At 36.4% G+C, this 18,897-nt stretch overlaps 1 protein-coding gene across 2 annotated transcripts in view; it reads left to right on the top strand.

The window, feature by feature from the left end:
* The window catches only part of LOC5570568 (peptide transporter family 1), a 107,507-nt gene extending 92,195 nt beyond the window's left edge, over positions 1-15,312 (top strand). For both annotated transcript variants that reach the window (XM_021849499.1, XM_001653186.2), the window contains 2 exons: positions 9,657-11,010; positions 14,625-15,312. In XM_021849499.1, coding sequence (XP_021705191.1) covers positions 9,657-11,010; positions 14,625-15,101 — 1,831 coding nt within the window. In that variant the 3' untranslated portion in view covers positions 15,102-15,312. The remainder of the gene's footprint in view (positions 1-9,656; positions 11,011-14,624) is intronic.
* The last annotated feature ends 3,585 nt before the right edge of the window (positions 15,313-18,897 follow it).

The following is an 18,897-nucleotide window of genomic DNA, read 5'->3' as shown; positions in this document are numbered from 1 at the left end:
ACCGGTCGCATTTGAAAAAAGCGCTGAAATCTTTACTAATATCCATTTTCCAGTAATCCTAGTACCGTAATTTCGGGTGAAATTGATCATTTTTCACGGTTTTTCTAGTCTGTTTTCTATAATGTTAACAATGTCAAACAACTAAATGCAGGAAAACAAGTACGAAGGTGAGCCTCATCGACTTATGTACCGACATTTTTTAACAAATATCATTTTAGTGTTAACAAATACCTCTAAAATAAAAAATCAGAGGATCTCATTTCGGGGTGAAATTGATCACTCGTCAATACCATTATTGTTAGTTTCCAAAACAACTCTATGTGATAAATTTGAGCTCCCTGAATCCGAATATGCTTGTGAAATTCTTAACATTGCAATATTTATATAAAAAATGAAAAGTTAAATTTCAAGAATTACGCATAAAACGCCTAAATGTATGCAATTTCCTAAGGAATTCAATGATATCTAACAGAAATTCAATTATTTCAACCATATGAGCTAATTGGTACGAGTTTTGGTGATGAAATCTGGTTTGGGGATATATCTTAAGCATCCTCACAAACTTTCAGGTTTATACCATGTTCAAATCCTTGCTTATAAATAGAAGTTCATAGGTGTTTGTCAATACTGCACAGTGCATGATTTCGAAGTTTTACGTTATTTTCATAGTAATAAACATTCTTTAACGCAAAAAACTTCACAACGCACAATTCAACAATAGTTACGACAAGCAACGTTCATTTACTGCAGCTTACATTGAAATTTGTGCTCCATTACGAATAAATAATATCGTGTGATACGATGATCAATTTCACCCTTCTGATCAATTACACCCGATTTTACGGTATACTTAAATATTTATTTACAGATATACATACGTACATTCATTTAAATATACATCCAAACATATGTACATTAGGGCGATTCAAATTTGAAAACTGTTTGAAAATCCAATCTCCCATATGCTCCTTAGCATCGTTACCATAAAAATAGTGTTTTGTGAAATTTTCAGCTTTCTAGGTGGTGATTTAAAGGTGGCCCAAAGACAATGTAGGTCTGTTGTTGTTTGGGATTTTTGTACATGTTTGCAGGGCTCTAATTCCATATTGAGCCAAATAATAGCAAACAAACTCATGAATATCTCTTCTGCTATCCGTTGGATTGAATTTCTCTCTTGAGCAAATTTCTTTGTTATGGTAGAAAAATGAGTTTTTATAATGGGATAATAAGTTTGTACTTATATTACATTACAAGCGTGTTTGGAACATATCTCAAAATTTCTTCATAGTAGTTTCCACATAAACCTACATTGTCTTTGGGCCACATTTAAATCACTATCTAGAAAGCTGAAAATTTCACAGAACACTATTTATATAGTAAGGATGTCAAGGAACATATGGAAGAGTGGATTCTCAAACATTTTTAAATTTTGAACCATCCCAATGTACATAAACACACGGATACGCAAATACAAACATATGTGCAAGTCTCTCGAAATCAAACAAAAAAAAAATTACTCTAGACCCCCCGACCGATTATTTTGGTTTTTGCAGCAAATGAACGCGAGAGACCTAAATTTTATTGTGGCGAAGTTTCAGACTTACCTATTTTTTTGTAATAAAGTTGTTCTACGAAACACACCGTGATATATAATCAAAAATTTCCATTACTTCTTAAACATATTTACTGTACTTCTACAAGCAGTTTTATGAGAAAACAGTATATTATTGCTTTGATTACTTCTTTACAAGTATAATATGTCTATTGGACTAGTTTTTTGGGAAAAATATTAATATTGAGTACACGACACTGAAGACGGCCTTGCAGTTGAGATCGAAATACGCGTATCTGTCAAAGGATACAAACTCTAGTGGAATTGAATGGTATAGTACTAAATTCGGTTTTTTCATCTACTTAACATTGAGAGTAATAAGAATTTGTATTACTTCTCAAACATATTGACTTGTATTCCACAATCAATTTTATCTTGAAAAAAGGACAATCTATCGATTTGAGTTTTCTTTTACAAGCATATATGTTTATTAAGCAGGGTCCTACGTAGTGTCTTAGGGAAAATAATTTGTGAGTGTAATCAGAAATCTCTATATCAACATAGACATGTTCATCCAACTTCTATAAGCAAATTTATTCTTAAAAGCTGCGTGTCATCGCTTTAAATTTTGATTTAAAAGCAACTTAGCTCATGAGATTGTATTTTTCGTAATTTATTAGGTTAAATAAATTTTAAGTGTTATAAGAAAATATATATTATTTCTCAAACAAGTTCACTTAATTTCTATAAGCAATTTAATGCCGAAAAAACTACTTATCATTGCTTAGAATTTCGATTTACAAGCAAATTGACTAATGAATTAGGGGTATTTGCTGTTTCTAAGGTAATATAAATTTTGAGTGTAGTCACAAATTTATATTCTACTCAATAATGTTTACTTGACTTCTGCAATCACAATAATGTAAAAAAAACTACATATACCATAGATATTTATTTAGAGACAAATAATTTTAAAATTAGGATTTTCTTAATCTTTAAAGTATAATAAATTTTGAATGCAATCAAAAATTATATTTTAAACCCAAACATGTTAATAAAAGTTCTGTAAGCAAATCTAGAATGAAAAAAAAAACAAATGTCGTATTCTTCAATTATGATTTACAGGCTAATAGGCTGAAAGAGAGATTTTTTTAGTTTCTCATGTGAAATAAATTTAGAGTCATTCAAAAATTTGCATTAGTTATCAATCATGTTAACTTAACTTCTACAACCAATTTGAAGTTGAAAACAATAACATATTTTTGCTTTGATTATTTCTTTGCAAGCATAAATGTCAATTGGACTAATTTTGACGTAGTTTTTCGGGTGAAATATGTTTTAAGTGTGACCAAAAATTAAAAAAACTTCTCAAACATGTTAACTTAACTTCAACAATCAATTTTGTGTTGAAAAAATAACTTACTATCGATTTGAATTTTTATTTTAAAATATATGTTTATTAAACAGGGTTTGACGTAGTTTCTTAGGTAAAATAAATGTTGAGTATATTCAGAAACTTCTATTTATACTTAAACATGTTCATCAAACTTCTATAAGCAAATTCACTCCGAAAAATCTGCATGTCATCGCTTAGAATTCTAATTATCAGGCAAACATGCTTATGAGATGGGGTTTCTTGAAATATGAAGTGTTATAAGGAAACGTCCTTTTCTTCCCAAACGTGTTCTCTTAACTCCAATAAGCAATTTCATGCCGAAAAACCTACTTGTCATTGCTTTGGGTTTCGAATTGGGTTTTAGCATTTTTTTTACGTAAAAAAAATTTGAGTGTAATTAGAATTTTCTCATCTTATTCAAATATTTCTTATTCAAATAGCAGACGTCAATTGATAGCTGGCGCGAAATTGACGGTAGTGAATTGTCGTAGGAGGTACACCAAATTCAACCGGTAGATTTCAAAACGAGCATAAAAGAAGGGAACTCGAAACACTTATGGCTTGACGTGCAATTATGTTTAAGACATACCTGAAACGAGTAAACGGATTGATCGTTGTCTATCCTTCGAAAAAGGCACAATAAATGTGACCGAAACGTCAGGTGTAGAACAGAAAGCCGTTTATGGTACCTATAGCCGAAAACCCATAGAAACATATACTTATACAGTATATATTACTTGCTGTGCTGCTCATTTAAAATATGCTGAGGACATCAAATTTGAACTGAATAACATAATAAAAATATTCTAATAAATTTTTAAATAAATCAGTTTTATCCGCGCAGTCATAGGCCTTTTCACAAGACGTTTCAAATCAGCTGATTCGGAAGCACTTTGACAGTTCTTCTATGAGAATGACAGCCCCGTATTTGCACCGGTCCTCCACCGGTGTAAACAAATGCAAACACGGACCTGTCACATAAAAAGGCCTATAGCACTACCCAATAATAAAAACCTCAGACAATCAGAGTGATTTGAATAAGAGTGGCGGCAACGTCAAAATTGGAACAGCAGAGATCTGTCATTTCCATACAAATCCGCGTTCAAATTGAACAGAGACGTCACTCTTCTTTAAAAGCACTTTAGAGACAATTACTCGACAATACGTATCTTAATTTCGTGCCAAAACGAACCAGCCTCTGATTGGTCTGCCAAACAGCGTTGCCAGCATAGATTTGTGTGGCAACTTCAGCACCATCTGTGCTCAGCTTTTTTAGCTATCCTTTTCAATTTTCATTGATATGCACCAGTTTTCTTGCAATAGATAGATAAAATAAGCGAACATTATTTCAGAAAATTTATTTTTTCAACTTTCTACTGACTTGGGACCATTATGAGAATAGTGAACGCATGTAGCAGTCGTATAACGAGCGCAGGTAGATTATCGATACATATTTTTAATGTCTGTTCCTAAAACAGTGCTACTGAAAATTCAATATTTAAAAATTATGCAAGCTTGCTATTACCGCATAGCAGTAAAAATATTTAAAAAGTAGTCGGAGGCCCATGGATATGGATAAACTTATCTTCAGTTTTTTATTTTCGACTTTTGCAGTCAGTATTTTCAAAATCGTGTGATTTTTCCTAGTAGTCTACTACGGTCTTCCTCGAAGCAAAATATGATAAATTCCCTTTTTGGGACAGAAACTATTGATTCTCTCTTCTTAAAGTATTATACCAAGATACGAAACTCTCAGTTCTCCTGCTCGAAAGGATACTTTACGTAACGGCCACAAATCCCATTTAGTATTTGTTCGAGTTTTCTAGACCAACTTGTAGATAACATTAAGTTTGCTAAAAATATTTATGGTTTTGCAACCATAAGCGAGATTACCACAAAAACGAAAAAACAAAAATGTTACATATAGGCAGCCTAAATAGAAGAAATGCGAAAACGTCATACGCCCTGCGAGTATTACTCTTTACGTGAGTAATACTCGCAGTGAGTTATGATATGACGTCTTGCATGAGTTAGAGTAAGAAATTAGCAACTCACAGTGTGAGTATTACTCGCAAACAAGTACGAGAGTGAGTATATTTGAAGCGCATATTTTTTTTTCTAAAATGCACTGTAATGGTAGCTTGACGGTATTATTTGAGGTTTTTACCATGACCCCACAGTTATGGATCAAATAGTGTGGAGTCCAGCCTATAAAATTCAATAAAACGACATGGAAAACGTAAAATTGTAATTGAAAAGCACGAATTGAATCGTTTCAAATTGGAACATCGGTTAGTAAACTGTTTTCAGTGTAATGTTTACATAGGATTACATAAAAATTAAAAATTGCATCGGTTTCTGAAAACCATATTATGGATCAAATTGTGACATATTACGGATCAGTCGACAAAATCAAGACATTTTAAACTCAATGCATCTGTATTGCATGATTTGGTGAAAGTTAACAATGTGTCACATATTTCTGCAAAAAATAGCATTGTTAGAGCTGGAAACAAGGGTAAAATGTCCTTTTTTGTGATATACTGCATTGTAGTAGCTGAGGCATGAACTGTTTTCGCTCCACACCAAGTTTTTCACTCATTTTTGTCTGCTAAAACATAAAATTTACCAACCTTGATGTTGTATTAGTTTTATCCTTAGTGCTATTGTCTGAAAATGTCGAATCCAATGCTTAAAATGGAAGAAATCTACTTTCTTTGGTAGTGATCCATAACCGTGGTAAACAATCATTTCCTGGTCCGTATTATGGATCACTAGTTAGAAGTGCTAATATTCGGTATTTAGAATCAACAATCAAGAAAACTGTTTTCTAAAGATGAATTCACACTAAATCGAAGCGAACGAGCATGTTTTATGCTATAACATATGAATTTTACCACTTGTGGGAGCTTATGAATGCTGACGGCACTTCTTACAGAAAACGACCATATAATAATAGCTGTGTGGTCAGAGCCGTAGCGTGGCTTCATGGCGCCCTTGGCAAACCTCCATTTCAGCGCCCCTTAATCAAAGCTCAGCAAAAAAAATAAAGTCTGAGCGATTTCTACGAGAATTTTTATGAAAATCGTCAAAAGCGTCATAAAAGGTCATATTATTTCCTTGAGATCAGAACATATTAAATTATTGACTAAATCTCCTGCAAGAAAAAATGAGTATTCTTTTATTTTTTAATGAAAATTTTCTGAGTACTTTTGAATAATATCTGAAAGATGCATTGACAAATTCCGAAGAAATATAGAGTTTATATAGCTAAGAACAAATGTACAGTTTCTACTAGATGTTTCAAACAAAATTTGTAAATTTTGGTGAAATGCAAATTTTTAACGAAATTCTCCTGTACATGTCGGACTATTTGCTTTCAAGCAGAATTTTAGAGCTTATACCAGAAACACAACTCGAAAGCCATAGCAATCTTTTACAAAATTATGATTCTTAAACAAAGACCAACCTCATAATAGTAATTGTAAAGGAAAAATTGTTATATTTTCTGAGATATGATAGGATGGTTTAGATTCTTTGGACATTTATAGAAATATCATTTTTCAGGAAATTCATAGAGAAAGCAGGATTTGAAAGGAAATATTTTTATTTGAAATTTTGCGTAGATTTAGTCAAGACATTATTTAAAAGCTTCATTGCAAAACTGCTGTTTGTAAATCAATAAAAAAATATTTGTAATATATTGAAGAGTTCTCAATTTACTTTCAAGGAATTGTTATTACCATTCAAATTGAAAGCATTCTTCACAGTAAGATATTGAAAAATGGAAATATTCACAATAAAATCTAAAGTTTTTTCCAACCTTTACGGTGGAAGAGAAGGTGAATATGGAAAATGTCAGTCATGCAAACTTCTTGAAAGGTGATCAAATTTTAACAATAATGTTAATGAAGAAGTCTAAATAGTTACATTCAACTTTTCCACCGCATTTTTTTAAACCAAACGAGTTTCAGCTAGTGTAGAACATGTTTACGGTTATCTATATAAATAAAAAAGAAATGGTGTTTGTATGTCACGAAATGGCTTACGAACGGGTCAACGGATTTGAATGATTTTTTCTTCGTTTTGTTCGTCAAGGGTTCCAACGAGTTTGTGTGTATTCACCAGGATATTCACCGGGAACGTTGAAAAAACGAGAGTGCACGGAACTGTCATTTTGTATGGGACGATCCATAGCGTTTTTCAACAGACTACTTGATGGCAAGACGAAGTTTGCTGGGAACACTAGTTAAAAATATATTACAAATTCTAGAATTATGTCTGGTGTGAGAATTTTCGTCTAGGTATAGAGCAGTTTACAAAATGATTAGAGTTATGAAAAAAATACGGAACATTATATCAGAATGACGCCTAGAATTATGTGAAAGACCGATCAAGATAAAGCAAGAGCCTGCTGCTGAGAATCTTGTAATTGATTCTGTGAGAATCTTGCCCAATTTTCTGTTGAAAATCTGCCCATGATTTCGTGGATCCCACTCAGGATAATCTTAGATTCATGTTCAGTATTCTGTGAAAATATTTCTTGTAATTTTAGTAAAAAAACGAGTGATCGAAACATACAGGCTAACTTTTAGCATACATACAAATCTGAATGATACAAATCTTTGTTTCTTCTCATTAACAAATTTAATTTATGTGTTTTTATTTGAACTTCAAACTTTAAAAATATATATAGGAATGAACAATATCTTTTGAAATACTTATTGCATATTTTGTTAAAGCCTTTCAAAACCTGTTTTGTACGTTTCTTTATTACCGTCGTTGGGGGTGACAATGGGTCAAAAAAGGATATGTACGATTTATTTATTGAATAACTTTCGCAATTTAACTCCAAAAAACTTCAAATTTGGTGTGTATGTTCTTTAATTGGTATTATAGAAAAATATGTATTCACTGAGGCGCTACAAGTAAATGAAAAATGACCCAATCTCATCCCATAGAGGTGGTGACATTGGGTCACTGTAATTGAAATAACTTTTTTTTGAGAATAGAATATGATTGTAAAATCATTCACAGCTGAAAAATATTGATGAAATACGTTGCAAACAAGACGAAAAGCCATCTAAGATGTTTCACAAGTATGATAAGCCCACTTAAACGAACGATTATAGCAAAAAATTGAAGAGCTATGAGAAAAAAATATGTAAACCCAGCATTTATCGTCAAGTTTACACAATTTTCTTGTTTTTTCCCTCAAATTGTCTTCAAGGTCTCATCCCCATTGCCATAAAACCTATTCAGTTTCCCCAAAGGTTTACAGAATCAGTGATTATTTTAAAACTTCGGAAATAGTTAAATTTCGGTGCGACATATTCCACGATTATTACATTTTAGGCAGATGTTGACGTCATAATCCCGGTATTTCAGCAATCCAACTCATTTCTACTTCCGTGAGATGTTTCTATAATATAAAAACGCTAATAAATAATTAAATCAAAAATAAAACATTTGATAAAATAGTACGATGTTGTTGCGCACGAAAAACAGTTGCTGGTTTGAGAAGTAGTCAAAATGCGTTGCATTGTTAATCAATGAACGGAATCCTCAACTAGACTTGTTTGATGTTTCAGCGATGCTGTATTTAGAAAGAATAAATACATCTTAATGAGGAAAGAGTACTCATGACACCGTTGAACGACAAAAAAGTAGACTTGTTATTTCATTCACCGTCGTTCTTCCTTGACCCAATCTCACCCCCATTTTTAATGTTTTAGACAATGTACCGAAAAACAATATTTTTTTGTGGAAAAATCAAATAGATTTCGGAAAATACGTGTGAAGTGCAATGAAAAGACTTTTAACCTTCTGCTAATATAACAATAGAAATTGAAGTACATGCGTTATACTTTGCACAGGAGAAATTTAATGTTGTAAATTTTGTCTAGTTTCAACACATAAGTTTATTGATTTATTAAACAAAAACTACTATTTCTAAAAATGTTTATTGTGATTAGTTATGTGTAATAATATGTTCCCTTACATATGTATTATAAATTTTAGTAGTATCAGCGTTATTAGCTGAACTATTTCATAAATCATATTTTTCCATTTTGACCCAATCTCACCCCCCAGACCCATTGTCACCCCCATCGACGGTATGTCCTATTTTATTTTTTTATTTTTTTGAATTGTTACTAATAATAAGCCCTAATCTAATATGCACCTTTGAGAATTTTACCGAGTGATTCACGCATTTTGGCGCCCCCTTTAGGCTGGCGCCCTTGGCGGGTGCCAACCTGGCCAACCGCACGCTACGGCACTGTGTGTGGTACCAACTAAACATTTGTCAAGTACACCGTTATTAAGCGGTTGAATGTTGTGCTTAACTTTACAAATGCTAGAAGACAAATAGTATAACATAGGAAAAATATGTTTTACATCAACGTTTATGTTTTGAGCGAGTTAACCGATGTTGAACGCCAAAGTGATCCGTCACTGTGGGTGATCCGTAACTGTGTGGGTATGGTACCTCTTATGTAGGGCTCTTTAATGTTTTATTGAGTATTTTTTTGGTGTGCTTCATTTTAATTTTGTACTGTGCAGCATTTTTTTCTATTTGGTATTTGGTATTCATAATTTGTAAGAGCTGTATGCGCCATTTTGCACCAAAACTATGCCTTCAAAATTTATTTATATAATTAGCAATTATGAATATAATATTTGCAACTTGTTTTCTTCTAATTCCAGATCGATGACCGTGATAGGGTTGCTATTCATTGCGGTTGGGTCCGGTGGAATCAAACCGTGTGTTTCGGCATTTGGAGGCGATCAATTCAAGCTACCGGAGCAAGCAGTTCAGCTGGCTAAATTTTTCTCCTTGTTCTACTTTGCTATCAATGCCGGTTCCCTCATATCAACCACATTAACACCAATTCTCCGAGAAGACATTCATTGTTTCAATGAAACTGATTGTTTTTCGCTCGCCTTTGGAGTGCCGGCAGTGCTAATGATTTTCTCCATACTGGTGTTTGCATGTGGCAAATCGATGTACTCGATCAAAAAACCAGCGGGCAATATGGTTGTACTGGTATTCAAATGCATTGGAAACGCTTTGTCAACGAAAGTCAAGGAACAAGATGAAAATCCGAGATCTCATTGGTTGGATTACGCCGAGATGAAATATGGAAGACAAATCGTGCAGGATATCAAGTCACTTATGAAGATTTTGGTATTGTACATTCCACTGCCTGTTTTTTGGGCACTTTTCGACCAACAAGGATCTCGATGGACTTTCCAAGCTACGAGGATGAATGGTGAAATAGGAGCATTCACAATCAAACCCGACCAAATGCAAGTTATCAATCCCCTGCTAATTCTTGCATTTATTCCCTTCTTCGAAGGATTAGTTTACCCCGTTTTAGAAAAGGTAGGCATTCGTACTCCTTTGCAAAAGCTCTCTTTCGGCGGCATTCTAGCGGGAGCAGCATTTGTTCTATCAGGGTTTGTTGAACTCGCACTGGACGAAACTAATGCAGTTATGCCCACGCCAATGGAGTCTCAGCTGAGAATATACAACGGACTGCCGTGCGATTATCACTTCAAATCGGAAATACCTAACTTCAACAACTTCACCGTGCAATCGATTGGCGCCTTCGAAGCCATCCACGTGAGTACCATGCAGAACACTACATTCCGATTCACAGCTGAAACTACGGAGAGCTTTTGCGTGAAAGCAAATATGTCCAACATCACGGGAACCTTCTATTTGAACCCTGGAAATGCAGTAAGCTACTTCATCAGCCAGAAAGCAAACAACGTTAATCTTCTAGAGTACGCAGACTCAGCGGAAAAGGACAAACGTGGCCTTCCTCGGGTGAGATTCTTGGCAAACATAAAAACCGCCAAAAAAGTGCTGCTCAAAAACAGCTGGAACACTGATGCTCAGTATAATGTGTCGTTGAACACGTATGATCAGTTTCCTGTAGCGGATGGAGAATACGACCTGTATAGTGACAATGGAACGAGGAAAATTGCTTCTGTGAAGCTGGAACTAGGAGGAGTTTACACCGTTATACTGCACGAGGTTTTGGAGAACGAATTTGTAAGTATTGATTTTCTAGTGTATTGGTCTGAATCGACAATTTAGTAGGATTTTTTTTTTCTCTCTTATCGTCGATTTTAGATGTATAAGAATTGTGGGGATTAAGTCGATAAGCGGAGTGAAATGGGCAATCATTGAATATTAGTTTATTATATTTCATGTCAACTTCAGTTTGAAATATTTAAATTTATTACATATCATAGTGAGCCATGAAAAATTATTTCAACACTGGAATAATCAAGAAATAAAAAAAAAACAGTCAACCTCCCATAATTCGATAATGAAGGGACCGTCGAATTAGGAAGGTTTCGAGTTACAGAATACAAAACCTAAGACAAGACGTGTCAGGTCAAAGAACAAAAACGAAACCAATTGCCTGTCAAAAAAGACCACTTCTCATTGGTCGTTTTGGCAAAGGCCTACTTTCACATCGTTGCGTTGGTTTGCAACAGGCCACTTTGTTGCTAGCCCAGCCGTGTTGCTAGATCATAAATTAGAGTTTTTATCAAAAGTTTGAAAATTTTCTAAAATCTTTTTGTTACAAATTAATTTATATTCGATGTTAAGTTAACCGCATGTGCTCTTATAATGTTAAAAAAACTTAATTAAGAGCACTTTAACCCTCCAGCGCCCAAAAGTGAACTGTTATAGATAAAAATTTATTTCCAACGGGAGGTGAAACGTTATGCTTAATCTAGTGTTTTGATGAACCGGTTCACTTTCGAACCGGTAAAATCATTTTTTTTTATTTCAGGAGATAACCGCTGAAGTTTGCTGCTATAATTTAGTAGCAGTTTAATCGTAAACTCAAATGTGTAACTTGTTGAACCGTTTCATTCTATCGATTCACTTTTGAACCGGTTGAAAAATTTATTTTCATTTCAGAAAATATTCCTTGAAGTTAACTGTTAATATTTGATAAATGACTAATCCTACAAATGTAATGTGTAACTTATTATACCGGTTCATTTTACCGATTCATTTTTGAACCGGTTAAATATTTTTTACATATTCCACAAGATAATTAGAAAAAAATCTGTTTTATTTTGATGGAAGAAAAGTCGTTAGACTGAAATGTGTCAAATGTTGAACCGGTGGGAATCCAACAGAGTGGCCGATCTTTTGGAGTATAGCTACGAGACGTCTATGCAGCTTTGTGGCTACAACGAATCGGAGAACTTAATGGGACTTCAGCGCAGTTCGAAAGGAGACGCAAAGAAAGCAGTTTGTAGTCTGCTTCTGCACCCGTCTAACGTCCCGGATATAATCAAGACGTTGAAAGTTCTTTACGGCCGGCCAGAGGCAATAATCAGTACCTTACTGGCTGAAGTCCGTGCAGCGCCAACTCCGTGACCTGAAAACTAGGCAGAATTATATCATTTGGCTTGGCTGTTATATCATTTGGCATGGACGTTATTGTGACGGCAGCTAGCAGTGTAACGCCAGTTACGGACAAAACCGACAAGATGAAGGGGAAAGCCGTGGTGAATTCTCACACGTCTGAGGTGCACGCGGTTAAAATTTGAGATCCAAACGTTCCGAAAAAGTTTGAAGCTCTAAGTTAACCAGGAAGCCAGCGTTTTTGCATGGTATGCAAAATAGCTGGTCATAAGCCGAAAGATTGCAGCTCTTTCAAATCGAAGACTTTGGAGGGCAAGTGGCAGGTAGCACAAGAGGAGCATCTCTGTAGGCGGTGCTTGTATACGCGCGTAAAATGGCCGTGCAAGGCCCCTATTTGCGGAATGGATGGTGCCGAACAAAAGCATCACCGGTTAGGGGCGATCCATTAATTACGTAAGACAATTTTCGGGGTTTTTTAACCCCCCCCCCTCCCCCCATGGTAAGATTTTTTGTATGAAAATTAAAAATAAATTGTATGGCGCGTAAGAAATCTCAAACCCCCCCTCCCACTAAACCCTTACATAATTAATGAACAGCCCCTTATTACATCCGGTTTCTGGTGTGATTTCCGTGCACCAACACCATCATCAAGTACTTTTTCGAATAATTCTTCTAGTTCTCCACGCAAACGGCCGTTCGGTCAGAACTTTCGCATTTTTGGGTGGTGGTTCCGATTGGACACTGATGTACAGTTCTCTGACGAAGCAACTGGAAGTTCAAGGTCCGATATCTCCGCTTTGCATGCAGTGAACTAACGGCGTCAAGCGTGTAGAAGAAGAATCTCAGCAAGTTCAACTGAATATTTCGGGAACACCTTCAGGAAAGCAATTTTCGCTGCAATAGTCCAAATAGATGGTGAACTTGAATTACCGAAACAATCTGTAGAATTTGCAGAGCTGCGGATCAAGTACCCATATTTGAATGGAATACCATTTGAGAGTTTTGAGAACGCAAAACCGGGCATCTTGATAGGTCTTGACAATACCAGGCTGGAAACCACGCTGAAGCTACGAGAAGGTCGTGAACAGGAGCCAGTGGCGGCGAAAACTAGACTTGGTTGGGTGAGTTACGGCCGTTCTGGAAGAAGCGCCAATACTGCTTGTCCAAGCGTTCAACACATTAAAACGTGAAATCGCGAGGACGATTTGCACGAGCTGCACGCTCAAAATAGCGATGGACATGGGCGTAGCCAGTTTTTTTTTATCAAGGGCTCCCCCTCCCTTATATTGGTAATATCGATTTTTAACTCTTAATATAAGGCATTCCCATTGCCCCTTCTGGCTACGCCCATGCGTGCATGACATCAAACATCATCATTAATTTAAATGTAAACGTGGAAAAACATGACGATAACAATTTTTTTGACAAATTTAAAAAAGGCTGATAAAATCGGGGGCTGACAAAATCGGGTCAGTACTGTATTCCGAATTGATACAAAACATACGAAAAATAATCCTTTTTTTATAATTTCAACTCCCATACATCTAATCTGGCCAGGTTACTCCTAATTTGGCCACTCTTATAGGAAGTTATTGTGATTTAGGAACCGAAGTTAAATCTCTGGCCGAAACTGGTTTTGTTGGCCTATATTGACCAACGAGATTTTCAAAGCAAAACAATGGTATCAGCTCAGTTCCGATATTTTCATTCATACTTTGGATTGAAAGCTTGCGTTTGACATATTTGTAGTATAAATAGTGCTTTCCATAATTTTTTAAAGACATTTTCCATTTGGCTGGCCAAAACCGGAGCTTTAACCCTACCCATTTTTAAAACTAAAGTTTAAATGTGATACAGCTGTTATTTGGGCCGGAAATTTCATGAGGCAAGACTCAGAGGCACTCTATCGTGTTATCGATCAAAAACAAAATATTATCAAAAGTTTTAAGATCCTACTGTTGAAATAGCAGCAAGCGCGCGAAACCGAATACGTCAGCTTGGGCCTTCGCAAAGCTTTCTCCATTATATTTAGTTTCAAATTAGAGCTGAAAAAGTTCTGCTTTTTAACTTTGTGTTTTTGTGAACATGAAACTTAATTGGTTTACAACATAAACAAACGTTTATGTTTGCGTTGTTTAGTAATGTTAAGCTCAAATTTATTTTAAAATCATCACTAGTCTCAAATATTTTTCATTTCTTTCTTCTACTTTTAAGATGTGGCATGAATTTAGCGTCCAACATTTTCACGCTAACACGTTTCTTTTTATTTTCAGAAACTTCAAAGACACACCGTAACTCCCTCCAACTCTCTGCACATGCTCTGGCTGGTACCGCAGTACGTGGTCATCACAGCCGGAGAAGTGATGTTCTCAATCACTGGTCTACAGTTCTCCTACTCGCAAGCGCCCGAGAGTATGAAGTCCGTCATTCAAGCCTTCTGGTTGCTGACGGTTGCAATCGGAAACATGCTGGTCGTGTTTATTGCCGAGGCCAAATTCGTCGAATCTCAATCGGTCGAGTTCTTCTTGTTTGCGGTGCTGATGTTCCTGGATATGGCGCTCTTCATGATCCTTGCAGCTCGCTATCACTACTCGGAGGACGACCACAAGGATATCGAATCGGGTGATATGAAGAAACCGGACATTGATAAGATGGACGACGTTCCATCGAAGCTCGATCAAGGTCCGTTGGAGAAGGGATTGGAAGCTCCAAAGGCGGCCTACACGAACGAAGCATACCGGGAAGACTGAGTGCTGTGAAAGTTAGAAACTAAATGTTCTCTCTTATGGTATTAATTTGTTTTCAGTATATTTTTTGAATGGTTTATTTTTAACCTGTTCTGTTTTCTGTTGTGAAAATATTCTAAATTACAATTGTCGATGTAAATTGCTTTGTAGTAAGATTTCTTTAATTTAAAGAAAATAATTGTTAAGTAACGAATAAACGATAAAATGAACAATAGTTTTATTTGCTTGGCACGCTGTGGGGTTGTATTCCGATACACACTTAACTCGTACCTCATTGGCTACATGTACACTCCCGTGCATAAGTTATGGTTCACCCCCTAAAAAACATACAAAAGTGTTCAGTCCATATCTCTGGAATTACACTGTAACGTTGGGACGTTTTTTCTTTTTAAGCCAAACAATTTTGCTTTGGATTCGTTGAGTTCAAGATAATATTTTGAATTTTAGTTTAAATTGAAGTAACAGAAAAACGGTTTGACGTTTTTCTCTTTTTAAGTAAAATTATAGTTTGAAATTGTCAAATAAAATTTGTGAAATAATATAACTATCTGTAAATATCGACGAAAAGTATCTTGGATTTAGTTTTGAATTTTCATTTTAACTTTGCTTCATGGGAACGTGAAATAGAAACTGCATGTAATTGGTTTGTGTCTAGGCTAAATGTATGCCATAAAAGGACGTAGTGAGTGCAGTAATGGCTCCTGAATATATGTAATAGACTGGCCCTTAAACAAAAAAGTTGTAAAACTTAACGGGGCACCCCCTAGATATGAGCCTTAGGGTAAGAAAAACGCTCTCTCAAAATTTCAACTCAATTGGTTGCTCCACCAGCTGGCGCAATCGTTATGAAGTTTGTATGGGATATTCGTCTCAAATATATTGAAAATTGACCCTATGTCACTGTTTCGTTCCGTATACTAATTGTTCGCGTTCAAATAAGCCCAGAATGACAAATACACTAGTTGATACCCTAATGAACATAATTGCAGAAGGTTGTATCTGGATTTAATCTCATTTTCATTACTTTTTCAGTTGTTGAAAGTTAGGCTTAGATCAGCACTCCCGTACAGTCACTTATATGCATGCGACATGTGCCTCAGCTCGCCCAGCGTCATAGGTGGCTATGATGCGCTTAGTGGTTACCTCCAAGCTATGTTGAAGAAATACAAGCAGTATTGCATGATATACTTCAGATGGTTAAAACACCAACTTTATTCAATTTGATCGTGGTACAATCTTCTACAATATTCTTCGCTATTATATCAAGTAGTGTTTTTGACATTCTGGGTCCAATTGAACGCGATCATCAATTTTCCTGAACCAAACAGTAGATGCTGTGCTGTGGCTCATATGTTTGAGCTGAAAATCCCATATTAACTTCAATTCAAATGCGCCAGCTCATGGAACGACCAAATGAGCTGAATTTTTCAGAAAGGCTTCCTCTAACCCCAAGATATAATCCTGGGGGGTGCCCCGTGGAATCATACAACTTTATTTTTCTCCCATACTGAGCTGGGCCAGTCTAATATGTAACTCATATACACCATCTTGACGAACCTACAGAAGCGCTAAGATCGCCATTCGAAATATTCGTTGGCGCGATTCTGTAGACAAAAAGGGGATTGTTCAATGTAGATTTCTTTAAGCAAAAAAGACTTAAGCTCGATCATTTCGTTCTTAACTAGGCTGGAGTATAGAAGTTATCGCGGTTTTTATGTTTCGAGTTATTACATTTTTCTGTGCCCTTCGTTAACGTACCGAAGGTAGTTTTGTGTAGAAAGGTGAATTTTAGTGAAGTGTTTAAAACGGTTTTTTGTGTCTTTTGTGTATTTGTAGTAAATTGTACGTGTTTCCGGTCGTTTTGACCTTGGTCCCGCGAATCTTCTATTCGTGCTTGAGATTATTCGTACAAAAAGGTAATTTTTAGATTTGAAATTTGTTTCTTGACTATATATTAATTTGTGCCATTCGCGTTGGACTTCCCAGCGCTTAGGCGCTTTTTGTATTACGGGCTGGTTGAGAGTTTCGACAAGTGGAGTCAATTTGGGGTTTACCCGTGGCGTTTCCGACGCCATCATCGTCAAACATTTGAGCTCGAGATCCACTAAGGCCCGCCTATAAGGTAGTTAAACGGAGGGAGGTGAAGTTCGTCAACCCTTCGAACGAAGTTCTCCAAACCAAAAACCGTCGTTAGTTCACCTTACGCTACAACCCCGGTGAACGGAGTCCGAGAGCGCGATCCCCGTACGTCGCCAATTATCGTACGCCGGATCGGACCAAATCTGAAGGTGAGGGGTTTCATTTCATCGCGTGCGGTCAGAGCCCCCAAGGCAAAGCCGTGCGTCGGTACGCTGGCCTTGACCCTGAAGAGGCGGTCAAACCCCGGGAAGCACGACAATCCGTCGTTGCGGCTCTCGAAGAAGACCAAATCGGAAGCCTTCCGTCCAGCCTCCACCTCCTCCGCAACGTTAATTCGGCCATACTCCCCGAGCTCAGACCCTTCGTCGCTGCCGCCATTACAGCAGCGTCAGCGGACAAGCAATGTTCCCGCCATTGCTCCGAGGAGCGATCAAACGACGACCGTCCTTCGCCGGCAACCGCCGGATACGTCAGACGTCATCGAGTCACCGAAAATCCTGCGCAGGTACGTGGAAACCTTTTTCATGGCCATGATAGTTTCCCTTAATACCCGTCAGTAAATAGGTCCAACCCGAATGAGTTTCCGTGAATAAAGAGTAGTTGAAGTTCTGAAAGCTGATTGATTTTCCGTTTTGGGCAATTCGAAGAATTCACCCTTTTACAGATATTTAGTTTTTCGTTTTCTGGTAGGTTGGCCTTTCAGACTTCCAAACTCCATTTAGGTTACGATCGGGTTGAACGAGTTTAAGGTCTTGGGGTAAAACTTTTTGTGGGTCGAAGGTAAACTTTTGGGCGTGAAGTTAGAAGGTTCGTCAAGGTGAGAGAGAAGATAGTAAAGCCGTTCACGAGTCCCCTGAGGAAAAAGTCTCAAAGTAGTCGGGCAAAGTTGAAAACGACCGGTGGTCTCTCGGTTTCCGGGAGTGGCGCCTAAGCCACCGAGTTTATGCAAAACCTCGTGGAATTTGAACGGTTACAACACGTCCACTTGAAACTCTCTTAGCCGCATTCGAAAGGCAAAGAGTTATTCCCAAACTTTTGCACGATGACTTGAATGACTGTTTCATTGATTTTGAATAGTTTTCAGATTTTTCCGCAAAAATTTCGTGAGTACTTTCTAAAGAATATAAGATTACGATTCTAATGACACCTTGTTTTAAAATTTTGGTCGATTCAATGCTGAGGAAATTACCTATTTTTTTCAGTGTGTTTTTTGAAAACTGTCAAAACTTTAAGTAAAAATTAAGCAAATTTAAAAAATGTTTTTGGAAAAATACATACGAAGTAAGAATAACTCATTGCCTTTCGAATGGGGATAAGAGAGTTTCAATTGGACGTGTAATTCCAGAGATATGGACTGAACACTTTTGTATGTTTTTTAGGGGGTGAACCATAACTTATGCACGGTAGTGTATATATTACCTGCATCACCACATTGCCGGACGTTCTGTAGAGGTTTTTTCATCAATCATTAGCCCTGAACGTTTAGGGTTCCCAGAACATCTTCCACAGCGTACAGCCAACTAACTCACGATTCTCCACAAAACCACTGAACCCAATTCTAGACTTTACCTGGTTTATTAATAGTATTACTACTATAACAGTTAGGTGACTTTTGGATTAATCTGATTAGTGTTAATCATATTGTAGTAACTACTTCATC

The sequence above is a fragment of the Aedes aegypti genome, chromosome 3, assembly GCF_002204515.2.
Source record: "Aedes aegypti strain LVP_AGWG chromosome 3, AaegL5.0 Primary Assembly, whole genome shotgun sequence".
Taxonomy (NCBI): domain Eukaryota; kingdom Metazoa; phylum Arthropoda; class Insecta; order Diptera; family Culicidae; genus Aedes; species Aedes aegypti.
Note: the sequence above shows the minus strand (reverse complement) of the source record. Positions and strands in the feature narration are given on the sequence as shown.